This window comes from Grampus griseus (genome assembly GCF_964374135.1).
Source record: "Grampus griseus genome assembly, chromosome: 7".
NCBI lineage: Eukaryota > Metazoa > Chordata > Mammalia > Artiodactyla > Delphinidae > Grampus > Grampus griseus.
In genome coordinates this window covers 6,585,102-6,612,795 of record NC_139001.1, presented here as the reverse complement: position 1 = coordinate 6,612,795, position 27,694 = coordinate 6,585,102, and the positions used below count along the sequence as shown (strand labels likewise).

Below are 27,694 nucleotides of genomic sequence, written 5' to 3'. Positions count from 1 at the left end.
AAATGAAATTAAAAATACTCTAGATGGGATCAATAGCAGAATAACTGAGGCAGAAGAATGGATAAGTGACCTGGAAGATAAAATAGTGGAAATAACTACTGCAGAGCAGAATAAAGAAAAAAGAATGAAAAGAACTGAGGACAAGTTTCAGAGACCTCTGGGACAACATTAAACACACCAACATTTGAATTATAGGGGTTCCAGAAGAAGAAGAGAAAAAGAAAGGGACTGAGAAAGTATTTGAAGAGATTATAGTTGAAAACTTCCCTAATATGGGAAAGGAAATAGTTAATCAAGTCCAGGAAGCACAGAGAGTCCCATACAGGATAAATCAAAGGAGAAATATGCCAAGACACATATTAATCAAACTGTCAAAAATTAAATACAAAGAAAACATATTAAAAGCAGCAAGGGAAAAACAACAAATAACACACAAGGGAATCCCCATAAGGTTAACAGCTGATCCTTCAGCAGAAACTCTGCAAGCCAGAAGGGAGTGGCAGGACATATTGAAAGTGTTGAAGGAGAAAAACCTGCAACCAAGATTACTCTACCCAGCAAGGATCTCATTCAGATTTGATGGAGAAATTAAAACCTTTAGAGACAAGCAAAAGCTGAGAGAGTTCAGCACCACCAAACCAGCTCTACAACAACTGCTAAAGGAACTTCTCTAGGCAAGAAACACAAAAGAAGGAAAAGACCTACAATAACAAACCCAAAACAATTGAGAAAATGGGAATGGGAACACACATATCGATAATTACCTTAAATGTAAATGGACTAAATGCTCCCACCAAAAGACACAGATTGGCTGAATGGATACAAAAACAAGACCCATATATTTGCTGTCTACAAGAGACCCACTTCAGACCCAGAGACACATACAGACTGAAAGTAAGGGGATGGAAAAAGGTATTTCATGCAAATGGAAACCAAAAGAAAGCTGGAGTAGCAATTCTCATATCAGACAAAATAGACTTTAAAACAAAGACTATTAGAAGAGACAAAGAAGGACACTACATAATGATCAAGGGATCTATCGAAGAGGAAGATATAACAATTGTAAATATTTATGCACCCAACATAGGTGCACCTCAATACATAAGGCAAATACTGACAACCATAAAAAGGGAAATCGACAGTAACACATTCATAGTAGGGGACTTTAACACCCCACTTTCACCAATGGACAGATCATCCAAAATGAAAATAAATAAGGAAACACAAGCTTTAAATGATACATTAAATGAGATGGAGTTAATTGATATTTATAGGACATTCCATCCAAAAACAACAGAATACACATTTTTCTCAAGTGCTCATGGAACATTCTCCAGGATAGATCATATCTTGGGTCACAAATCAAGCCTTGGTAAATTTAAGAAAATTGAAATTGTATCAAGTATCTTTTCCGACCACAACGCTATGAGACTCGATATCAATCACAGGAGAAGATCTGTAAAAAATACAAACACATGGAGGCTAAACAATACACTACTTAATAACGAAGTGATCACTGAAGAAATCAAAGAGGAAATCAAAAAATACCTAGAAACAAATGACAATGGAGACACGACGACTCAAAATCTATGGGATGCAGCAAAAGCAGTTCTAAGAGGGAAGTTTATAGCAATACAATCTTACCTTAAGAAACAGGAAACATCTCGAATAAACAACCTAACCTTGCACCTAAAGCAATTAGAGAAAGAAGAACAAAAAAACCCCAAAGTTAGCAGGAGGAAAGAAATCATAAAAATCAGATCAGAAATAAATGAAAAAGAAATGAAGCAAACGATAGCAAAGATCAATAAAACTAAAAGCTGGTTTTTTGAAAGGATAAACAAAATTGATAAACCATTAGCCAGACTCATCAAGAAAAAAAGGGAGAAGACTCAAATCAATAGAATTAGAAATGAAAAAGGAGAAGTAACGACTGACACTGCAGAAATACAAAAGATCATGAGAGATTACTACAAGCAACTCTATGCCAATAAAATGGACAACCTGGAAGAAATGGACAAATTCTTAGAAAGGCACAACCTGCCAAGACTGAATCAGGAAGAAATAGAAAATATGAACAGACCAATCACAAGCACTGAAATTGAAACTGTGATTAAAAATCTTCCAACAAGCAAAAGCCCAGGACCAGATGGCTTCACAGGCGAATTCTATCAAACATTTAGAGAAGAGCTATCACCTATCCTTCTCAGACTCTTCCAAAATATAGCAGAGGGAGGAACACTCCCCAACTCATTCTACGAGGCCACCATCACCCTGATACCAAAACCAGACAAGGATGTCACAAAGAAAGAAAACTACAGGCCAATATCACTGATGAACATAGATGCAAAGATCCTCAACAAAATACTAGCAAACAGAATCCAACAGCACATTAAACGGATCATACACCATGATCAAGTGGGGTTTATTCCAGGAATGCAAGGATTCTTCAATATACGCAAATCAATCAACGTGATACACCATATTAACAAATTGAAGGAGAAAAACCATATGATCATCTCAACAGATGCAGAGAAAGCTTTTGACAAAATTCAACACCCATTTATGATAAAAACCCTGCAGAAAGTAGGCATAGAGGGAACTTTCCTCAACATAATAAAGGCCATATATGACAAACCCACAGCCAACATCGTCCTCAATGGTGAAAAACTGAAAGCATTTCCACTAAGATCAGGAACAAGACAAGGTTGCCCACTCTCACCACTCTTATTCAACATAGTTTTGGAAGTTTTAGCCACAGCAATCAGAGAAGAAAAGGAAATAAAAGGAATCCAAATCGGAAAAGAAGAAGTAAAGCTGTCACTGTTTGCAGATGACATGATACTATACATACAGAACCCTAAAGATGCTACCAGAAAACTACTAGAGCTAATCAATGAATTTGGTAAAGTAGCAGGATACAAAATTAATGCACAGAAATCTCTGGCATTCCTATACACTAATGATGAAAAATCTGAAAGTGAAATCAAGAAAACACTCCCATTTACCATTGCAACAAAAAGAATAAAATACCTAGGAATAAACCTACCTAAGGAGACAAAAGACCTGTATGCAGAAAATTATAAGACACTGATGAAAGAAATTAAAAATGATACAAATAGATGGAGAGATATACCATGTTCTTGGATTGGAAGAATCAACATTGTGAAAATGACTCTACTACCCAAAGCAATCTACAGATTCAATGCAATCCCTATGAAACTACCACTGGCATTTTTCACAGAACTAGAACAAAAAATCTCACAATTTGTATGGAAACACAAAAGACCCCGAATAGCCAAAGCAATTTTGAGAACGAAAAATGGAGCTGGAGGAATCAGGCTCCCTGACTTCAGACTATACTACAAAGCTACAGTAATCAAGACAGTATGGTACTGGCACAAAAACAGAAATATAGATCAATAGAACAGGATAGAAAGCCCAGAGATAAACCCAGGCACATATGGTCACCTTATCTTTGACAAAGGAGGCAGGAATGTACAGTGGAGAAAGGACAGCCTCTTCAATAAGTGGTGCTGGGAAAACTGGACAGCTACATGTAAAAGTATGAGATTAGATCACTCCCTAACACCATACACAAAAATAAGCTCAAAATGGATTAAAGACCTAAATGTAAGGCCAGAAACTATCAAACTCTTAAGAGGAAAACATAGGCAGAACACTCTATGACATAAATCACAGCAAGATCCTTTTTGACCCACCTCCTAGAGAAATGGAAATAAAAACAAAAGTAAACAAATGGGACCTAATGAAACTTAAAAGCTTTTGCGCAGCAAAGGAAACCATAAAGAAGACCAAAAGACAACCCTCAGAATGGGAGAAAATATTTGCAAATGAAGCAACTGACAAAGGATTAATCTCCAAAATTTATAAGCAGCTCATGCAGCTTAATAACAAAAGAACAAACAACCCAATCCAAAAATGGGCAGAAGACCTAAATAGACATTTCTCCAAAGAAGATATACAGAGTGCCAACAAACACATGAAAGAATGCTCAACATCACTAATCATTAGAGAAATGCAAATCAAAACTACAATGAGATATCATCTCACACCAGTCAGAATGGCCATCATCAAAAAATCTAGAAACAATAAATGCTGGAGAGGGTGTGGAGAAAAGAGAACCCTCTTACACTGTTGGTGGGAATGTAAATTGATACAGCCACTGTGGAGAACAGTATGGAGGTTCCTTAAAAAGCTACAAATAGAACTACCATATGACCCAGCAATCCCACTACTGGGCATATACCCTGAGAAAACCATAATTCAAAAAGAGTCATGTACCAAAATGTTCATTGCAGCTCTATTTACAATAGCCCAGAGATGGAAACAACCTAAGTGTCCATCATCGGATGAATGGATAAAGAAGATGTGGCACATATATACAATGGAATATTACTCAGCCATAAAAAGAGACGAAATTGAGCTATTTGTAATGAGGTGGATAGACCTAGAGTCTGTCATACAGAGTGAAGTAAGTCAGAAAGAGAGAGACAAATATCGTATGCTAACACATATATATGGAATTTAAGAAAAAAAAAATGTCATGAAAAACCTAGGGGTGAAACAGGAATAAAGACACAGACTTACTAGAGAATGGACTTGAGGCTATGGGGAGGGGGAAGGGTAAACGGTGACAAAGCAATAAAGAGGCATGGACATGTATACACTACCAAACGTAAGGTAGATAGCTAGTGGGAAGCAGCCGCATAGCACAGGGAGATCAGCTCGGTGCTGTGTGACCGCCTGGAGGGGTGGGATAGGGAGGGTGGGAGGGAGGGTGACGCAAGCGGGAAGAGATATGGGAACATATGTATATATATAACTGATTCATTTTGTTGTGAAGCTGAAACTAACATACCATTGTAAAGCAATTATGCTCCAATAAAGATGTTTAAAAAAAAAAAAAAAACAAGCCATATTTAACAAGATTTAAATGGTTTCAAACCATTTTGCTCAGAAGTTTGGGGTAATATAAAAAAATTTCCAAAGTCTTTAAGAAAAAATTTCTTTAGGTAGAGAAGTAGCCTTAATTTCAGAAAATACAAAACATTTCCATGTTAGCAAAATTTCACACATTACATATATTGGATACATTATAATCTAAATAAATAGTTTTATTAAATATGAAAAACTAAATATATTATTTGTTAAAACCAATGTGATGAGAACCTGCATAGCTAAGAAAAGTAGTACGTAGGGGAAAGACTGGCCAAGAGCAGAAAGTCTCAGACGAGCCCCACAAAACGTACAGATGAGCCCCACAAAATGTACATATACACAATAAGTTGCTGTGTTTTAACATTTCTCTTACCATCAAGTGTCTGGTAAACATGAAGTCCTGCTGGTACAAACTTTGCAACACTAAGAACCATATCTCCTTCCCAAAATTCTAACAGCTGCAGAATATGAATGAAAGAAAAGAGAACGATGAAAAATCACACATAGATCACTTTTCCAGGTTAAGTAAGAAGAGCACTGTGCCAATTTACTTATGTAGCTGACACAGGGAACAAGAAAATGAACACGACAATCCCCATCCTGCACCAAAAATGAGGAAAGTAGACATGTTTCAATGTTAAATCAGTCAAAGCCAAAGATGGTTAATCTCACATCCATTAGTGACTGAAGAACCCTGACATACACAAAGAGCACAATGACCATCTAAACAACAACCATTTCTACTTAATTTACGGGAAGATCACTTTTATCAGAAGGCAAAATGATCAGTGTGCCAGCCCAGGAATCCTGGTCCAAAAGAGCAAAAATGACGTGTTTAATCAGTACTGTTCAGGGAAGAGCAGCACACACGAATACTCTTGTTTCTTGAAAGGAATGTCTCCCACTGTAAATTTAAAAAGTAGCATTACCAGTTTATTTAATAGATTACCAGGGATTTGTTTTTTAAGTTTCTAGCTCCAAGACTCGGGGGACTGTGGTAACCTCACCAAAACAATGTCACCAATAAAGGTCAGTCCTATTTAGTCCCTCTCCACAATATCACAAGATAGTTCTCTTAAAAAGAAATTTCATACTTACACATGATTACTTAACTGTCAGTCTCTCTGCCTCTTGCCAGTGGCTTAATTCTAAGATTTGCCACTGGCAGAGATGTGCACTTAAACCATCAAAAAGCAGACTGGCATGAAATCTAAACCTTGTAAAGGTGACCAAGGTCTTTTCCACTTGAAACGTTACCCTAGGCAGGGTCAAATCTCCAAGTCCACCTATATCATCACTGCCAGGATTGGCTCAGAAATAAACTTTTAGTGGAAAAGTTCAGAAGTACTAGATAATTTTAGAAATCTTGATCCTGATCCAACATTTAAATATTCAAATCAACTAAAGTTAAAGAAGAAATTGGCCTGCTTTTCTCTGTACAAGAGGAAAATCAAAAGAAAGCTAATAATTTTGGTAAATGATACAGTTTTTCAGAAAATTCACTTAATTCTGGGGTGGGGGGGAAGCTTACATTTTCTATTTCCCTTTTCCTCTATCAGGAAGTAGTGTGGAGTGAAGTATAATTAAGGGGAAAGAAAGAGTAGGGAGACCAGGGCTGGAGTCCTAGTTCTACTGCTAACTAGATGTCTGACCCTGGGCAAGCCATTAGATCTCTTTAAATCACAATTTCCTCATCTTTAAAATGGGGTTATCTTGCCCTCATGAGGTTAAAGAATCAAATGATAGAATTTATATGAAAACATTTTAAGTAAAATAAAGAGCACTGTTGTCGTCGTCGTTAAAACACGACGGGATAAATAATTTAGAGACAATGATTACAACGATGTTTGCTTTTACTATAGACCAGTAGACATTTTCCTTCACTTAGGAATCTTATTAATAAATGCTATTCTACACTGAAAGGTAGAAAAGTTAGTTGCTTTTATTTGTTTAGTAGCTCTTGGTTTTAGGCAACATAATTATCTATCTTTTTACTCCTTTTAAAAGACAATTCTCTTTCATTTATTTTTCCCAGAAGAGACCACCTTATACTCTTTCTCTCCCCCAGATTAAATATACCAGGCTTGATTCTCCCCTGAAAACCTGCTGGCAGGACTCTTGAGTCTTGATTGTGCAGAAAAGCCTCTCTAAGAGACTTACAAGTGAGGGGAGAACATGTGGACCATCCCTCTATGGAAGTGGTAGATGTAGGATTTTCCTAAGCAGCTGTGAAAAATAAATAGTTGTATCCTAAACAGGAGTTTGAAAAGGAGAATCCAGCTTAAGACAGACCTGAATGTCTATTAAGAGTAAGTGAGGCTAAATTACCTGAAATATTGATTGTCGAAGATCTCCTAAAGTTTTTCTTTTATCAAAGGTCAAATCCCACATGCTTTCTGTTTGAGAGACTACTGGGTGCAGAGCCCCATTGAAGAAATGATAATAAGGGCCGAGGTGGAGATGCAATTCAAAATTATTGTTTGTAGAATCACATTCTGCCCTTTAAAGAGGCATAAAAAATACATAAATGTCATGTTTTTACAGCAGATACTGTTTCATCTCAAACCAAAAATATCTGATTTACAATATAAAGAAGTTCTCCACTCCACCTAAGTAATTATAATTAACATCCTTTTCTTCCATGCTCCAAAATAACTCAGTTTAGTTTCTCAATAGCTCTGCCACGGTGAATTCCAAGGAAGATGGTTTTAATGCACACTGTGCAGTGTTACTCTGAACAAATACTGACACTTGAACTCGTCCAATACTGAGATTATAATTATGAACAAAATGCTGGAAACACGTTCCTATAACTGTGGTAAGTGCTAGATTTACAACTTCTATTTTCTCCTTGCTTCAACTAGACCCCACAGACTCTCCTATAAACTATTTGAAGTCAGCCTCATGATCCCTGGAGTCTGCTCTCTCCAAGTCAAATGGCCTCAGCAGCAGCCGGGCGCTTGCTACACTTTTCTGAACCCATTCAGCTGCTGTGAAGCACGGCACCAAAAACACTTCAGGCAGCCCCACCAACGGAGAGTTGGATGAAACTATAGCCACCATTCAGGTACCTCAGGCACAATTCTGTGAATGTGGTCAAAGACAGCATGAGCTTTTCCATGACCACATTAAAAAGCTTAGTGCTCGCTGACTAAAACCCCACAGGCTGTTTTTGTTTTTAATACCAACTGCTAATCCACATCACTCATGCAAGCTGGTTATCTTTCGCACTTAAGATATTCTACTCTGTTAAATTTTTATATTTTTAGTGTCTTGATTTTTGTTGAGATCTCCTCTGATCTTAATTTGCCATTCAATCTACCTATTTTTTTTTTCTCAGCTTCAAATCAATGATAAAAATGTTGAACACATCCCTGCTATGTAATCAGCCCCTCAGGTCCACAAGGAGACCATGGGAACATCCATTTCCCTAATCCAGTACCCCACCGACCCAGAGAGCAAAGAACCAGTTCTTCATGGTCCAAGGTTAGACCTCAAAAGACAATGTTCAGATCATCAAGTTCTCACAAACCATCCCTTTAATAATCCATTGTAGGCTTTTGCCCAAGATTGACATTAAGCCAAACAGTCTGTAGACTCCACATTTCCTCCCATTTGCCCACCTCTGGTCTGATGTAACTACGGGCTAGTTCTTCACAAACCACTTACACATGAGGGCGAATTTTCACAATGGGCTCTGTGCCGAGGGAATAACCTGACAGGCCAGGACACAATTCATTCAGCACAACTACGTGCTCACAGATTTCTCTAGTTTTCTTAGGCTTCAATCTCTACTTAGCGATGGCCATTTGTCATTACTTCATTCACTCTCACTGGGTAATTTCAAAGTAAAAGATACTCTCAGTATAAAAATTCAGCAGCTAATAAAAGGATACCGGCATTTAACAGTTGACTTTTTTTCCTCTTTAATTTTCATTACTGAATACTTAAGACCTAAGTTAGATCCTCGTTCCCCAGAAAAACTATTCAAACTCTAAAAGTAATTTAAAATTACCTTTTTATTTGTAGTTCAATGTTGGCTGCATCCATTTCATTCAGCAAATGACATGGAACCCTGTACCTTGGGTTAGCTCGAGCTGTGAACAAAATTTTCCATAAACTTGTGCTGACTACATAAAAACAGGCTGCTGAAGAGGTAGCACAGAAAACTAGAAAGGACCTCGCTGGGAGCTAGGAAAGCTTCTACTGCCTGTGTGAACATGAATTTTCTCTGGATCTCAGTTTTCCCATCTTCAAATTGAAAACATTAAAACATGTGAAAGGTAAACAGTTCTTTAAGCCAAGCTAGAGAATTCCATTTCTTCAACTCTTTCTAAATATACTTTTTAAAAAGAACACCTGCTGTTTTCTTCTTGATAACAAATGTAATAATTGGTCACTGTGAAAGTTCTGGAAATGATTTTTTTTTAATGTAAAATAAATAAATATTACCTATAATCCCACTCCTAGGGAACACTGCTAAAATGCGATCTATATACTTCTGGTCTTTTTTCTGTTCTACACAATGTGTCTACACACACACACACACACACACACACCACACCACACCACGCTTATTTAAAGCAACTGGGAGTATAGTCAACAAACATGTAAGTTGCTTTTTCATTTCATATGTTGTGAATATTTTCCCAAATCTTTAAATGATTGCATAGTAGCCCATTCTATAAATAGCATAATTAATCTAACCAATCCTTTTCTGGTAGACATTTAGGTGATTTTCTGTTAGTCATTACTATAAAATAACAGGGGTAGCAAACATCCTTGAACATAAATAGGTATACACAGTCCTGATTATTTCAAGACAAATTTGTGGAAGTATAATTATTGGTTTAAGGTTTTTAAGTACATACAACCATATTGGTTGTATTACTTTATATACATACCAAATACAGAGGTAGTGCCAACTGTTGAGAACCAGGTTAACAGAAATATCTGATTTGGTAAGAAAAAGGTTGTCATTCATTGCTGTTATGATTCATGTTTTTTGGTTATGGGCCAGATGGAATTTTTTTTTTTTTTTGCAGTTTACTGGCTGTCCTTATTTCTTCTTTTGTACGTTAGTTATTTATATCCTTTTCCCAATTTACCACTGAGCACAATGGAATAAACGTAAGAGCACTCTACAGATAGGGGAAATAAATTTGTCGTATATTTTGCTGTTTTCCACTAGCTTGTCATTTGCCTTTTGGTATTACGTAATAAGGTTTACATCACTTTTCCTCAATTTTTTTTTCATTGCTTTTATGCTTAGAAAGGTCTTCTCTACCTTAAGATCAGAAAAATGTTTATATTTTATGCATTTGAAGGCTCCTTTTTTACATCAACATTAAAGGAACTATAATTTCATGCAAGTGATAAATATCATCACTTGATTGTACTAACTGCTCATTCAAGTGATTAGCAACTAACCAACTTCTCAGTTGTATTTATTAATTCATTTTCCCCCTATTTATCTGAAAAGCTACCTTTTCATGGATTAAAATCTTAAAAATACTTAGATCAACTCCTGGGCTTACTGCTCAATGGTCTGTCCAGCTCTTTGCACTAGCACTACACTGTCTTAACTGCTACAGCACCATAAATATGCTTATACTGACACAGTAAAGTTTCCTTGAGCAGTCCCTTCTTCAATTTTCATTAATTTATCTTCCCAGGTAAATTTTAGAATCATTTTGCCAAGTTCCATCCATTCATCCCCCAAAAAAGTCCATCAAGATTTTGGTTAGATCTTTATTCAAATCTTCAGCTAACTGGAAAACTGTCACTTAGTACATATTCCAATCATGTATACACTGAAGTTCAGTTCAGTGAAAAGGACAATACGTCATCTGAAGAAATTGATATATATTTCTGTAACTGTGAATTCAGCTCCCCAATATTTTTATCAGAACGATTACCATATTTTTTCCCCTCAGAAAAAAACAAAGCCCCTTCTGGTCAACAGAACAGTTATGTGATTGTTTCAGATCCAGAGAGTTAATTTCCTTTGATTCATCTGCAAATCGGTAACTGCTTTATTCTTATTCTTTACAAAAATGATCACTATGCTCAGTCTCTAAGAACAGTATCCTCATCTCTAATCATAGATATGTCTCAATCTAAAGAGCTTTCCCAGTTGCATAAATTTTGGGAAGTGATCAAATAAAGTCTTATAGACTGATTCATGTTAGTAGCTTCAATTCAAAAATTTATCACTGTGGGTCTCAGTGTTTAACCTCCACCATGGTATGAACTCTCTTAGAAGATTCAACAGAGGGCTTCAGAGATATTTCAATTGCTTAAAGACTTATCACCTTGAGGAAAAGGAAAAAAGAAAGGAAAATAAAAGAGAACACATGAAAATAAGACCAAGGCCACTTCCAACTCAAAGACAACACACGGCCAAACTGCAGAGAGAAGCCCGAGCAGAGGACAATCACGTCTGCCCACACAACAAGAAACATGATGTGATCCAAGAAAATGCAATTTTGAAAATCTAACTACAGCCTCATACTATTACAGGGGAAAAAACCCAGAAATATATAATCTTTATAAAAGGACAGAATGTTGAATTTTTTCTGGTATATTTCTTACAGTTAGCTTGAAAATATTTTAAAATGTTTCAAGAGTAAACCTTCTAAAAGGGTAAACTTTCAAATAACATTCAATGTTTATCTTCTAAAGTGATCGACTTAAACAAATAGGGACATTCATCCTTCCATACCTTCAGGGGGTCTCTGCAACTGGGACTTCCGATAAAACAACATGTAGGCACTTTCTTTACCCTGAAATTGCTGTTCAATATCCTCTTCCTTAATTGGCTGGACTTGGGAATCGTTTACATCAAACCAGTGGGGACAGGAGGGTCTATCATTTAATCCTGGGGGTTCTGAAGTAAGTGTCTTCAAAAGTTGTTGATCATTTCTTCGTGTATCAGACTCGGCCTGAAGAGAACAGTCCTTCAATAGACTAACTGTACTTTCATCTGAACTGAGCAGAAATATCTGAGAATGAAGCTGTAAAAACTATACAGAAAAAGAAAACAAACATTAGGTTAATGAAAAAAAATTTCATTGACATGATTACAAAATCTTTACCTTCCTTTCTGTGATTAGATATTTTAACGTCAACTTTTTGGCCTGGTCAGCTACGAGGGAAAAAAATTTCATTTGCGCCATAATAAAACATTTAATAAAACCCAGAGTGCTTTCTGTTAAATAGTCTAACAGTTATACCAAGGGAGAAAGCTGCCATGACACAATCTTAAAAATACTTTAATTATACCTGGTAATGCTGTTTTTAAAAAGTCTTTACTGAAAAAGATTAGATAGAACAAACACTTCTGAAATGTTTAAAGCAATCCAAACAGAGCACAAAACAAAGGCAATTATACAATGAAGTACCATAGAAGATAATTTCAAAACTAGTGACTCAGACAAACTGCTGGGATATAGTCACAATTATAAGCTTACATTAACTAAATTCAGTGTTGTCCGTCCCGGAGGCTGACAGGCTAGCTCAGGAAATCAGAACTGCAAGGCTGAAGTCATAATCTCAGAGACTATCATTTCTCAGGTTCCTCTACCTAAAGGATTACGAAGAAAAAAACCTTCTCTCCCCATTGCCTATCCCACCTCCCCATCCCCTACTCTACTCTTCTTTTATTCCCTAATCTCTATGTGGCTTTGTATCACCCCCTTTTCTCTCAGTACAAACTACTTTATGTAGAAAATCACTTGGGAGGTATATGTAACATTTGCTTAGATCATCAATCAACACGGAAAAGTGATTTTCTCATTTTTTCTTGGAAAGGAAGAATTTATGGTAACGTATACTCTCTAATCAGACAGAAGGGTATAGGGCATATGACCCAAAGGCATTATTGTTAACACTGTGTATAACAGATGGTAATATAGTTTTGTAGCTAATTTAAGTACAATAAAATAATAATTTGAAACCTCTGAGTAATGAATACTTTCTGTATAGCGAATCTTTTCTTTGTTTGATAGTTGAGGATTAACTCTTAAACTTCAAACTTCAGTGTAGTCTGGTTCCAGTAATGGCAGAGAACTTTTAATTGGACTAACCCCACTGATTAAAAATTATAAACTTTAGACAAAATAATGAAAACAATTGTTTGGAGAGTAAGCAAAAGCTGACCTAAAGTGGCGGGAACATAATCCTTCAAAAGGGAAACAAGCTAGGTGAGTTCTGCATTAACCCACCACTTCCCAGTTTGTAGCAGAGCATGGTGGAAGAGAGTTCAAGCAAAGGGCAAGAGTCTTACTGGACTAAGGAAACAGAATTTGAGACTGCCACAGAGCCTAGAAAGTAAAAGAGAAAACCCCATAAAGGAGCCCAGATCTCTACCAAATCCTCCTCAAATCCTTGGCTGAGTCTTAAATGGTACATGGACAGCCTGAGACCCAAGGAACTGAGCAGAAAGCAACAGCTGGGAGATTTGAGATCTGAGTAGAGATTTTAGCGCCCTGCTGCTGGGTAGAAAGAGCATAGAGTTAAATAAACATGTTGTGAATGGATTAATAAGTTAAGATAGATTAGAAAAAAGAAAGAAAGAGCATGGAGTTGAAGTTCTGCCAAATTAGAGGCATATGACAAACACCTCAGGCTTTCCACTGAAATCCTAGAAGGGCCAGGTCTCAGGTCAGGGATTGGCAAACTTTTCTATAAAGGGCCAGACGGTAGTATTTTAGGCTTTGTGGGCTAAGAGGCAAATTTGAGCACCTTTCTAAAGATAACTGTTTGAAAATATAAAGACAGTTCTTACCTGGGGGCTGTACAAAAAAGGCAGAAAGCCATAGTTTCCCCATGTTTGCTAACCTCTGCCTTAAGAGGGAGGACCATCCAGGCCCCAAGACTAACAGTTACTCCCTAGGACTAACAGCTAAATGCAACAGATCCACCCTACCAAAGCCCCAAATGAAGCTCCCACAGGATCAACATGATTCAAAGTTACTTAATGGCCTGTTAGAATATAATGAAAAGCCCTTTAGAAACAATAACACAGGACTTGCCTGGTGGTGCAGTGGTTAAGAATCAGCCTGCCAATGCAGGGGACATGGGTTCGAGCCCTGGTCCGGGAAGATCCCACATGCTGTGGAGCAACTGAGCCCGTGCGCCACAACTACTAAGCCTGCACTCTAGAGCCCATGAGCCACAGCTACTGAGCCCACGTGCCTAGAGCCCGTGCTCCACAACAAGAGAAGCCTCTGCAATAAGAAGCCTGTGCACCGCAACAAAGAATAGTCCCCACTCGCTGCAACTAGAGAAAGCCCACGCACAGCAACGAAGACCCAATGCAGCCAAAAATAATAAATATATAAACCTTCTAAAAAGCAGTAACATAATCCACAGCCTCTAAAACACATCACCCACAATGTCCAGTAGGCAATATAAGAGTATATGACATGCAAAGAAACAGGACAATGGGATTCATAACCAAGAGATGACAGTCAATTCACAACAGAAAAAAAAAGGTAATAACTACAGACCCAGAAATAATCCAGATGTTATAAGAGTAAACAGCTAATGAAATATGTAAATTTACAGGAAAGGATGTACAGAGTAGGTTCAAATGGGGAATTTCAGCAGAGAAACGGGCATGTTAAATAAGAGCTAAGAAAAAATTCTACAGCTGAATAACACAATATCTGAAACGAAAAAATTCATTAATTCATTGGCTGGGTTTAACAGAAGACTGGATACAGTAGGAGAAAGAATCAATGAACATGAAGACAGATCAATGGAAATTATCCAAATTGAGGGTGAGGGGAAAAAAAAAAAACAACTCCTGCTAGAATATCTAAGACCAGTGAGGAAATACTGAATGGTCCAATATATATGTAACTGTAATTTCTGAAGAAGAGAGAGATAATGGGGCATAAAAACAAATTGAAAATATAATGGCCAAAACTGAAGAAAGAGTTCAAGCCACAGATGAAAAAAATCTTAGAAAATACAAAGCAAATAAACAAAAAGAACACCATACTGAGACACACTGTTATTAAATTGCTAAAAACCAAAGATAAAGAGATTATCTTAAAAGTAGACAAAAAAAAGATACATTACATTTAAGTAACACTGACTTCTTAACCAAAATAAAGGAAGCCAAAACATAATAAAATGACATCTTTAAAGTCCTGAAAAAACCAATAAGAGCTGTTAACCTAGAATTCTGTATCCAGGACTTCCCTGGTGGTGCAGGAGCCTGCCAATGCAGGGGACACAGGTTCGATCCCTGGTCCGGGAAGATCCCACGTGCCATGGAGCAACTAAGCCTGTGCGCCACAACTACTGAGCCTGTGCTCTAGAGCCCACGAGCCACAACTACTGAGCCCGTGTGCCATAACTACTGAAGCCCGCGTGCCATAACTACTGAAGCCCACGCGCCTAGAGCCCGTGCTCCGCAACAAGAGAAGCCATTGCAATAAGAAGCCTGCACACCACCATGAAGAGTAGCCCCCACTCGACCCAACTAGAGAAAGCCCATGTGCAGCAACAAAGACCCAATGCAACCAAAAATAAATAGTTTTTTAAAAAGAAAAAAAGAATTCTATATCCAGCAAAAATACCACTTAAACAAATGAATGCAAGATAAAAACTTCAGACAAACAAAAGCTGAGAATATTTTTGCCAGCAGTTCTGGATGCCTAAGAACCACTAAAGGAAGTTCTCTAGGTTGAAGGGAAATGATATTAGATGCAAACCTGGACATGCAAGAAGGAGCAATGAACACCAGAATGGATAAAATAAAACATGATTTTTTCATTAATTTCTTTAAAAGTTGCTTAAATGTTTAAAGTAAACATACATACATACATACACACACACACGGTGAATTTACATATAATAGTAAAATATAAGACAACAGCAGAAAAGGATGGAAGTCGGGAAATGGAATTATGCTACTGTACCTTGTACATCTTACCTTGTACGTGAAGTGTTACAGTATTGTTCTGTAATTTATAATATTAACTTATGTACAGTGTAATCCCTAGAGTAAAAAAGTTAAAGTAGTACAGCTAAAAAGTCAACAGAGGAGACAAAAATCAAACACTAAAAATTATTTGATTAATCCAAAGGTATGAAAAACAGAAAGAAAGAAAGGCAAGAAAGACAGGAGAAGCAAATAAAAAACAAATGGCTACATGATAAATTCAAACTCAACCACACAAGTTAATACATTAAAAATAAATGGGGGCTTCCCTGGTGGCGCAGTGGTTAAGAATCCGCCTGCCAATGCAGGGGACACAGGTTCAATTCCTGGTCTGGGAAGATCCCACATGCCATGGAGCAACTAAGCCCGTGCACCACAACTACTGAGCCTGTGCTCTAAAGCCCGTGAGCTACAATGACCTAGCCCGCGTGCCACAACTACTGAGCCCGCGTGCCTAGAGCCTGTGCTCCCCAACAAGAGAGGCCACTGCGATGAGAAGCCCACGCATTGCAACAAAGAGCAGCCTCCGCTCACTGCAACTATAGAAAGCCCACATGCAGCAAAGACCCAATGCAGCCAAAAATAAATAAATTTTTTTAAAAATTAATAAAAAAATAAATGTACTGAACATTCTAATTTAAAGGAAGAGACTGTCAAACTCTATCATTTGATAGAAAACAGATGAACAACAGAGAAAAACAACAAATGCAAAGCTGTTTCTTTGAGAAGTTTAATAACCTTGGACTTCCCTGGTGGTGCAATGGTTAAGAATCCGCCTGCCAATGCAGGGGACATGGGTTCGAGCCCCGGTCTTGGAAGGTCCCACATGCCGTGGAGTAACTAAGCCTGTGCGCCACAACTACTGAGTCTGCGCTCTAGAGCCCACGAGCCACAACTACTGAGCCCGTGTGCAACAACTACTTAAGGCCGTGCGCCTAGAGCCCGTGCTCCACAAAAGAAGCCACTGCAATAAGAAGTCTGTGCACCGCGATAAAGAGTAGCCCCTGCTCACTGCAACTAGAAAGCCTGCTTGCAGCAACAAAGACCCAACACAGCCAAAAGTTAAATTAACTAATTAATTATTTTTAAAAAAGAAAAGTATAATAACCTTGACAAATCCCTAGCAAGACTGATGCAAAAGAAAGCTAAGAAACACAAATTACCAATATCAGAAATGAAATAGGGTCCTACAGGTCCTACAGAAATTGAAAGGATAATATGGTAATATTTCAAACAACTTTATACTAAGAAATTTGACACTTTGAGAACAAATTCCTTAAAAATCACAATTTTCCAAAATAAGCAGGAACCAACTTCATACTGTTTACAAGAGACACACTTGCATTAGAAAGCTTGTATGTTACATTAATACCAGATAAGGTAGATGTGAAGGTAAGGACTATTAGCAGAGATAAAGGAAGGGCATATGTCAAGAGGCCATTAACAATCCAAAATGTGTATGCAACTAATAATATATCTTCAAGATACATGAAGCAAAACTGTCAACAGTAAAAAGACGAAAGGGCAAAGGTACAATTAGAGTTGGAGATTTAAAACTACTCTCTCAGTAACTGATACAACAAAAAGACAGAAAAATTAGTTAAGAATAGGGATGAAATAAAGAATGTTATTAACCAATTTGACCTAGCTGACATTTATGAAATACTATACCCAACAAATGCAGAAAATTAATAACTTTACTGGTGAATAGAAACATTCAGCAAGACAGACCATATCCTGAGGCATGAAACAAGTCTCAAAAAATTCAGAGTAAGTGAAATCATAGAGAGCATGTTTTCAGAGTAAAATGGAATTAGACATCAATTTATAGATATAACAAAAAGATAACTAGAAATTCCCCAAATATTTGGAAATTAAGCAATCCACCTCCAAAAACCTCATGGGTCAATAAAAGAATCAGAAGGAAAAATTACAAAATATTTTGAATGGAAAGATAATAATAACATGTCAAATTTAGCTACAGCTAAATTAGCGCTAAGAAGGAAATCATAGATTTAAAAGCATGAATTAAAAGGCAGGTTTAGGGCTTCCCTGGTGGCGCAGTGGTTAAGAATCTGCCTGCCAATGCAGGGGACACGGGTTTGAGCCCTGGTCTGGGAAGATCCCACGTGCCGTGGAGCAACTAGGCCTGTGAGCCACACTACTGAGCCTGCATGTCTGGAGCCTGTGCTCTGCAACGGGAGAGGCCACGACAATGAGAGGCCCGTGCAGCGTGATGAAGAGCGGCCCCTGCTCGCCGCAAAAGCTTTCTCGCCGAGAAAGCCCTCTCACAGAAACGAAGACCCAACACAGCCAAAAAATAAATAAATAAATTTATTAAAAAAAAAAAAATTTTAAAGGCAGGTTTAAAAAACAACTGAGATACCAACCCAAGAAGCTAGAAAAAGATGATTAAATTAAATCCCAAAGGTAAAAGGAAGGAAATAATTAAAAACAAGAGCAGAAATCAATGAAGTAGAAAACAGATTAGTAGAGAAAAATCAATAAAGGCAAAAAAGTTGTTTTTTGAAAAGCTTAATAAACTTGATAAGCCCTAAGCAAGACTTATGAAAAACAAAAGTAAGCAAACACAAATTATTAATATCAGGAATTAAAAAGAGGAAATTTAGGTCCTACAGACACTAGAAAAGATAATATGAGACATTTTGAATAGCTTCATGCCAATAAATTTGACACCACAGATAAAAGGACAAATTCTTTAAAAAATATAATTTTCCAAAATAATTCAAGAAATAAAAAATCTAAAACAACTCTACAAATAAAGAAATCAAAACTATAATTTAAAAACCTTGCCATAAAAAAATTCCAGGTCTAACTAGCTTCACCAAACATTTAAGAAAGAAATAATAATCTATCTCAGAGAAATCCTTTCCAAGAATATAAAAAAGGGAACATTTCCTAACTTCTTCTGAGTCCTGCATAACCCTGATACTGAAACCTGACAAAGATATTACAGAGAAAGAAACTTAAAGACCCATATCTCTCACAGACACAAAATCCTTAGGAAAATATGAGCCAAATGCATACAGCAATGCATACAAGTACGTCACGACCAAGTGTGCTTTACCCCAGAAATGTAAGGTTTGCGTTCACACTGAAAAGGTCAGTCAACAGAATTCACCACATTAACTGAATAAAAGAGAACAGCCATGTGATCACATCGATAAATGTAAACAAAACAGCGTGTGATAAAATCCAACCTCTATTCAAGATAAAACTATCAGCTGCTTATATCACACCCGAAAGGAATCCGGGTTCACTGTGATAATGGACATAAGACTTTTGGCCTTCCTATGAACAAATACTCTACATGTGTCCTCCTGCACTTCACGTGGCTGCTGGGCAAGACTAGTGGGACAGGGTTCAATACTGGAAGAAAAGCTGCAGTATTTAGTGGGGAAGTCCTGCCACTTAGAGCCCGTCCAGCCCATGAATGGGTGGGCCATGAGTGGTCTCATAAATATAAAGGCTTTGAACCTCTCTTTTCAAGAGAAAAAAAAAAAGAAAGAAAGAGAGAGATTCCAACTATATGCCATTCTGGAAGAGGCAAAACTATGGAGACAACAAAAATACCAGTGGCTGCCAGGAGTTTGGGGGAGAGGGGTGATGAATACACAGAGTACAGTTTTTTAGTGCAGAGAAAATACTTTGTATGACATTATAACAATGGATATATGTCAGTATACTTTTGTCCAAACCTACAGAATGTACCATACTATCTACTCCATTAGAATGAACCTTAGGTGAACTGTGGACTTTGGCAATTATGATGTGTCAATGTAGTTCATCCTTGGTTTAGGGTAAAAAAAAGAAACACACCACCCTGATGAGTGATACTGATAACACCTGCGCATGTATGTGGGAAGGGGGTATACGGGAAATTTCTGTACCTTCTTGTTAATTTTGTTGTAAACCTAAAACTACTCAAAAAAAAGTCTTAAAAAAAAGAACATTCAGTGTTAGGATAGGTATTTTTGGCAAGACTCATTTCAGTTATACACATATGTATACAAGTTATATACGTGTGTGTTGGTTGGATTGTGATGTAAGATGCATTTTTTAGGTCAAAAAAAGTTTGCAAGCCATTGTAGTTAAGTTATATTGGCAAATAAAAGCACAAATTAACCTCAAAGAAAAAAGACATAAGACTATCAGTCAACTATAAGTACAAGCTAACTTCCTCAAATTTATGAAGGATATTTTTATTTAAAAACAAAACAAGACAAAAAAGTCCCTGCACAGCTGATAACATACTTAACAGTAAAATATTGAAACACTAATCCAATCGTTTTAAATGAAAACCTAAGACTGTCTATGAACTCATGGTCATTAATTTCATTTATGAACTGTGGTCTAATTAAAAGGTGAACTTAAACACAGACTATATTGTGTACGCTCTTTGCTTCTACAAGAAATAGCTCCAAAATATTGACTAATTGTTCCGTTGCTTTGCTTGTTTTTAGTCAAGTTTTTGTCTCCCAAGTCTGGCAGTACCAGTTTTTAAACCTAACCTTACAGCCTAGGAAGCCAGATTGCCAAGTTTAGGAGAACTGTGTGTCAAAGAAAGATAAAAGTGAAATTTGGGTGAATACCTGAAGACGTTTCTATAAATAAGATGATAAGCTTTAGGATATGAACTTTGTGACATTTTTTGCTGTTGTGATTAAAAGCCCCTCCTCTATTCTTTTTCTGCTTACTTCTTGATTCTATAAATTACTTAATAATTAACTGAATTCTAATCATTAAACAAAATACTAATTGTATTTCCGTCTAATTTAAATTTCCTTCCCCAAAGAAATTCATGTTGCCAAAATCATAATAAAATTTCCTGGGAATAGGACTTCTTACAAGGATGTCATGTATTACCTTTCGCAGTGGTCCATACTGTTTTCTGTACTTCTTATTCCAAGATATTCCTATCTTTTTCAAGAGTTTCTGGCCCAGCTGATCAACAGGAATTAGATTACTCTCCTCCTTATGACAGAAAAGAAAGTCATTTACGAAAATCTGATAAGATATAACCTCAACACTTATGAGTTCAAGGGACCCAAAAGGATTAATAAATGTGCCTGTAACAGCAAACATGTAAGTGGATTAACCATAATTGTTTCAAAATAAAAAGTTTTTAAAAAAATTAGATTAAGCCTAAGTTTAGAAAACTTGAATTCTGCCACTTTCCATGCGGCAAAATCTAAACATTTCAAGAGCAATATCCAAAGAGTATTCCAAGGTTTGGTAAATCCTGATATTATGTGGGATTTTTAGAAGAAATACTTTAGTGCAAAAAGACTGTCTCTTCTGAATGTTCTGAAGTATAACCAAGTCCTAAAAGGGGGTAAGAACTGACTATTATGGGCTGAAATGTGTCCCTCTACTATCAGAATTCATATGCTGAATTCCTAACCCTCAAAATTTCAACTGTGACTATATTTGGATAGGGCCTTTAAAGAAGTGATTAAGTTAAAATAAGGCCTTTAGGGTGGGCCCTTATCCAATCTGACTGGTGTCCTTATAAGAAGAGGAAATTTGGACACACAAAGACACAGGGATGCGCATGCACATAGAAAAGACCATGTGAGAAAGCAGCAAGGAGGCAGCCATCCGCAAGCCAAGGAGAGAGGCCTCAGAAGAAACCTGCTGACACCTTGATCTGGACTTCCAGCCTCCAGCACTATGAGAAAATAAATTTCTGTTACGTTAGACACCCAGTCTGTGGGATTTTGTTATGGCAGCCCTAGTAGACTGATACAGTGGCCATAGACCAATACTCAACCTAGGTCCCTAGTAAGAAATTGAGATAAAAACTGTTTATTAAGAACGAATGAATAAATGAAATGAGACTACCAACCTTACAACAGGGTACGAAGCAAACATTAAAAGTCACATACGTGAGGTATTATCAATATTGGGAATGAAAAAGGGGACATAACTTCAGGTCCTACAGACATTAAAAGGATAATATGGGAAAACAGTAAATTCCAAAACCGTATGTAAAGTAAATCCCAATTCAATTTAAAATAACAATAATAATATCACAAAAAACTTGTAACCCAATCTCAATATATGTATATAAACACAAAGGAAACAGAATGCAAAGAATATATATCAAAGTGTTAACAATGACCGGACATTTGGTTTATTTAAACTTTGTTTCTTTATATACTTTCTAATATTTTCCCCTCAAATTTTCTACTATTCATATGTATTCCTTTTATAACCAGAAAGTCTCCAATAAAAAATTTTTTTAAAAAGACTGTGAACAGTAACAATATCACTTCTGCCAACTGAATCATACATCTGATATACGTACACAAATATAAACATACACTCTCTCTACCTGTAATAAGACTGCTTTTAGAATCATCAATGGATCATCAATCTCTTCATTTTGAAGATCTTCCAAATTCACATCTGGATTACTTTTGTCCTCCTAAGAAAGAAAACAATAAAAAAGGTTCTCTTTTCTGGTAAGCGGCCTGAGGTGACCTCTAAAAATGGTTCACTATTCACCTGACCCAGAAAACCCCACAAAATCATGCAAGAGATTCAAATCTTCGTGTTCACTTTAAGAACACTCATGAAGCTGCCCAGGCCGTTAAGGATATGCACATCCGAAAAGCCACTAAGTATCTGAAGGATGTCACTTTAAAGAAGCAGTGTGTGCCATTCCGTCATTACAATGGTGGAGTTGGTAGGTGTGCCCAGGCCAAACAGTGGGGCTGGATGCAGGGTCAGTGGCCCAAAAAGAGTGTTGAATTTCTACTGCACATGCTCAAAAATGCAGAGAGTAACGCTGAACTTAAGGGCTTAGATGTAGATTCTCTGGTCATTGAGCACATCCAGGTGAACAAAGCCCACAAGATGCCACGCAGGACTTACAGAGCTCATGGTCGGATCAACCCATACATGAGCTCTCCCTGCCACACTGAGATGATCCTTACTGAAAAAGAACAGATTATTCCTAAACCAGAAGAGGAGGTTGTCCAGAAGAAACAGATATACCAGAAGAAACTGAAGAAACAAAAACTTATGGCCCAGGAATAAATGCCGCAAAAAAAAATGCAAATAAAAGTTAAAAAAAAAAAGTTTCTATCACTAATCCCTTAAAAAGCAGTTAACGAAATAGGAGTGTTTGTGCCACAGAGGTTTCAAGATGGAGAAATGATGATAAAACATCATAATAATTTGTATATGCTTTGGAATCAGGCAGCCTGGTTTTAAATTTCAACTGTGGTTGAATAATCCTGGACAAATTACCTAATCTCTCTGGCATTATCTGCAAATTGGGATTGTGAGATAAGGAAAGCTTCTAGCACAATACACACAGCGGGTTCCAACATTTTCCCACTAAGCACTACTTTAGCTGCATCCTACAATTTTGATATGTTGTGTTTTCATTATCATTCAGTTCAAAATATTTTCTGGTCTCCACCCAATTTATTCTCACTCACTTATGTTGGCCTAACAAAATCCTACCAACCTCTGCAAGCTCAGCTTAAACATTCCCTCCTATTTTCTTTCTTTCTTTCTTTCTTTTTGGCTGCGTTGGGTCTTCGTTGCTGCGCGCGGGCTTTCTCTAGTTGCGGCGAGCCGCGGCTAACTCTTCGTTGTGGTGTGCGGGCTTCTCACTGCGGTGGCTTCTCTTATTGTGGAGCACAGGCTCTAGGCGCACGGGCTTCAGTAGCTGTGGCACGCGGGCTCAGAAGTTGTGGCACATGGGCTTAGTTGCTCCGTGGCATGTGGGATCTTCCTGGACCAGGGCTCGAACCCGTGTCCCCTGCATTGGCAGGCAGACTCTAAACCGCTCCACCACCAGGGAAGTCCCTCCCTCCTATTTTCTGATCACCCAAGTTTGCACCCCATCTTATGAAGTTACTTGGAAACATGTCAAAATTCCCCTGATAAGATACTTTTATTATTTCATACATGGCATCTTGCAAAGGTATTTTAAACTGGCTTAAAATCATAAACACAAATAGACCTAAACAGTTAACATAAGACAAAACTAATAAAGAAATATAGAAGAATATGGCAGATGAAATACAACCATCCTGCTGTAAAATTACTAAAAATGCTGGATAAAGTAAAACACACAACAAAAGAAAATCTCTTTTTAAACACATGCCGAACTAGCATGTGGGAAAATCCTCAGAGAACAAGTGACATGAGAATCCAGGGAAGAAATCCAGAGTTGAGGTCTCCAGCCGCTCAACCTTGCTGACACACAGCTTCCACCTTGATGCTCACACAGGACAGGGTCTGGGAGACAAAGCGTAAGGACCTACCCAAAGTGGGGAGTTGAATGGCTGGTTTTCTAAACAACCAGCTCTCCAATTCTTTGACACCACCTGGCTGTCCGTTAATTCAATTCTGACACTAATGTTGCTAAGTGCCACGAGGCTGCCCCCACTTCAGACACCAGCTGCAAATGGGGTTCCCAGGCTACCTGCACTTCGGCCTGGCTGATCACAAATTCTACAAGCTCCACTTCATGTCTGATAACTTCCTGGAACAGCTCATAGAACTCAGGAACTTATACTCAGGACTAGAGTTTATTACAAAGGATACAAACGAACATCCAGATGAAGGTACACAGGGCAAGGCTGGGGAGGGTCCCGAGGGCAGAAGCCTCTGTCCGCGTGGAGTTGGGGTGGCCACCCTCCCTGCACATGGATGTATTCACCAACCTGGAAACTCCCTTAGTCCTCTTCTTTCAGAGTGTTAATCAAAGTTGCATTATGCAGGCATGATTGATTAAATCATTGGCCCTTGGTGACCAAACTCAATCTCCAGCCCCTGTGCCTCCCTGGGTGAGGGGGTGGGTCTGAAAGTTCCAACCCTCTAATCATGTGGTTGGTTTCTCTGCTGACCAGCCCTCACCCCGCAGGTAACCTCATTAGCATAAACTCAGGTATGGTTGAAAGGGGTTCATTATGAACAAGAAAAGACATGCCTAATCACTCAGGAAATTTCAAGGAGCTCTGTGCCAGGGACCTGGGACAAGGACCAAGTATATATTTTTTATTATACCACAAAGATAGATTCCAGCGGAAAGCTAGAAACCTGAAAGGACTACGCTATCAATAGAAGCATGACCTACCAAAAAATCCACCCCACAACAAAGGACAATGAGAAACTTGCTTGTTTTGACCTTGATACTAGATGAAGGTGGAAAAACATTTCCTCTAATAATCTGTAATCACAAGTAGGTCTTCATGTGGGTTTGTGGCCCAAATTCACATTAGTTGTATGGCTCTAGAACCACCAAGTTTAGATCTTATTTTAAAGGTATTAAAGGTTGGAGGTGACCCCAGGCATGTGGTAGACACAAATACACATCTTTCGTGGAAGAAGGTACTTTTAACTCAGGCTTCAAATTACTCCTACACCGTGTTCTTACAAAACAAACCAGCCAACCAAGACCACAGTCTAAAATAACAAAATCATAAGGAAACAGAATCAGCAGATAGCCAAAGACCCACAAAGTCTTCAGATACTGCAATTATCAGAGAATAAAACAGTATGCTTAATATGTTTAAAGACATTTATGGCTAAGGAACAAGAGATTTAAAAATGGTAGGGGAGGGTTTCCCTGGTGGCGTAGTGGTTCAGAGTCCGCCTGCCGATGCAAGGGACACGGGTTCATGCCCCGGTCTGGGAAGATCCCACATGCCGCGGAGCGGCTGGGCCCGTGAGCCATGGCCGCTGAGCCTGTGGGTCCGGAGCCTGTGCTCCGCAACGGGAAAGGCCACAGCAGTGAGAGGTCTGCATACCGTGAAAAAAAAAATAATAAAAAATAAAAATGGTAGGAGGGGAGACGCAGGCCGGCATTGCCTAGGGTGTGACACGCTGGTGCAGGTGGCACATGGGCTGGGCCTAGTCCTCCTGCACTCTGCCGGTGTCCAACCTTGGCCTTGTGGGGACAGGCTGGTCCAGGAGACACCAGTCCCAGGGCTGCCTACTGGGAGCTGTTGTAAAACTTCTTTGTCCCACATCCTCAAATGTGCAAGATGATGCTTGAAGTGATGTCAACCATCAGTGAAGCAAAAGACCCCACTTTGGAAGGCACAGGGCAGGCTCCTCTTTACACCAGATCGAGAGCCACATTTTGAATAGTTAATGACCTCCAGGCAAGAGGCAAGAGATCATCTTCTACTTAGGTTGAGAGAGACTGAGATGTTGGCTTTCACCCAGGGAACATTATGTGGGGTTGGTCATGAAACTTGTTCCTTGCAGACAGCTCCTTGAAAGGGAAGAAGAAATTGCTAAACTATAAGCAGAAAAAACAATACCTGTCTATGTTTAGTGTATCTGGAATCCTTTGTCTCTAGGTATAAGAGATCTCTCAGGATAATGGTAGTAGAGAGACAAGCAGTGTCCATCAGGTGTACCTACTGAAGTTGAAATTCTTAAAGCACTCATCATTATGTGAACACCACAAAGCTCGTGATTCTTAAAGAGCAGAATTAAAAAAAAAAAAAAAAAGGGATGCTTCGTAGAGGCCGTGAATAAGGAAATACACAAGCACAAACAGAAAGCAATCTTCTGATTGTTCTTTAAGCCCCAAGGAAGACCTTGCTAAAGTACCAGAGCTTCAAGACCAGAGAAGCAGTGCAGAGGGCAAAACCAAATGAAAGAATGCCTGCCTGCCCTCTCGAGTTACATAATGGAACCAGGAGAAGAGCTTGGCTGCTGACCATTTCCAAAGAAATGAACACAAAATTGCAGAGAAGTTCAAGGAAGCACAAATCAAAAGGAAGACACAAAGAAAAGAATCATTACTTTTGAGCCACGCTACCTCACCACACAGTGTGAAGCTACCTCTGTGCATGACGTCAATGATAAACTTAAATAGGAAACTGTAAATAAATATTTTATGCCTCAAAATACTGAGGATAAATCCCACCAGCTAGAGAAGTGCCTGAAACCTGACAATGGCTGAGCAAAATTGAAGAAATGTCTGCAGCCAGCATGGAGGAAAGCAGAGACACACTCCCGAGGCGGAAGCTGAACTGACATGGAGCGCAGGGGCACTTTCTAAGGCTGAAGAGAGACAGGGCAACATCAGAAGAAATGCTACCACAAATGGAAGCATAAATGGAAGGAAAAAACCAAGAACTACAGTGGAAAAGGCAAAGAGAAAAAAATAAATGAATAACATCATAACTATTTATTAGACCTGTTCGCAAGTTTCTATGAGAATCTAATAAAAGGCTTCAACTTCATCTTTTAGAGAGAATGAAATAAAGTTAAAATAATTGTTTGAAAGGGCTGGGGTGCCCTAGAGGGTAAGGTTCACTACTACAGGACCCTGCGACTGTAAGACAGCAGAGTGAAGGAAGGCAACAGGGTAACAAGAATCAGCAACAAAAGATGGAAACATGGAGAGCAGAGTTAGACCAGAGGAGGATAAGAAGTGCTTCACTCCATCTGACTGGAATGTGCCCAAACAAGCTAGTGTCTTGGCAAATATGGCACAAGCATTTGAGAGATGCTTGTATGGCTTCCTCAATCCAGAACTGGATAAACCCAGTTCTAGAAATAAAAGAAATGGAAGGTTAAGGACCACAAAGAGTGAAACAAAACTGTCTTTTTCCAAAAATGTCTACAACATAAGAGGGTTTAGCAAGATGGTTGATTATAAAATCAATGTACTAAAGATAACTGTACTTCAGTACACCAGCCACAAATAGTCCAAAAAATACAGTATAGACATAGCCCCACAGAACACCTCCCTGATCAACATTTTCCCAC

General features: G+C 38.2%; 1 protein-coding gene and 1 pseudogene across 12 annotated transcripts in view; one reads left to right on the top strand and one right to left on the bottom strand.

Annotated features, from left to right (window-relative positions):
• The window catches only part of USP40 (ubiquitin specific peptidase 40), a 98,466-nt gene that overhangs the window by 51,956 nt on the left and 18,816 nt on the right, over positions 1-27,694 (bottom strand). For all 11 annotated transcript variants that reach the window (XM_082658041.1, XM_082658043.1, XM_082658042.1 and 8 more), the window contains 6 exons: positions 22,278-22,370; positions 20,807-20,914; positions 11,687-11,987; positions 8,978-9,059; positions 7,291-7,462; positions 5,336-5,420 (listed from right to left, as the gene is read on the bottom strand). In XM_082658041.1, the coding sequence (XP_082514167.1) occupies positions 5,336-5,420; positions 7,291-7,462; positions 8,978-9,059; positions 11,687-11,987; positions 20,807-20,914; positions 22,278-22,370 (841 nt within the window). The remainder of the gene's footprint in view (positions 1-5,335; positions 5,421-7,290; positions 7,463-8,977; positions 9,060-11,686; positions 11,988-20,806; positions 20,915-22,277; positions 22,371-27,694) is intronic.
• Positions 22,435-22,984, top strand: LOC309824841 (large ribosomal subunit protein uL22-like; annotated as a pseudogene). The gene has a single exon. The product of its transcript is annotated as a large ribosomal subunit protein uL22-like (transcript).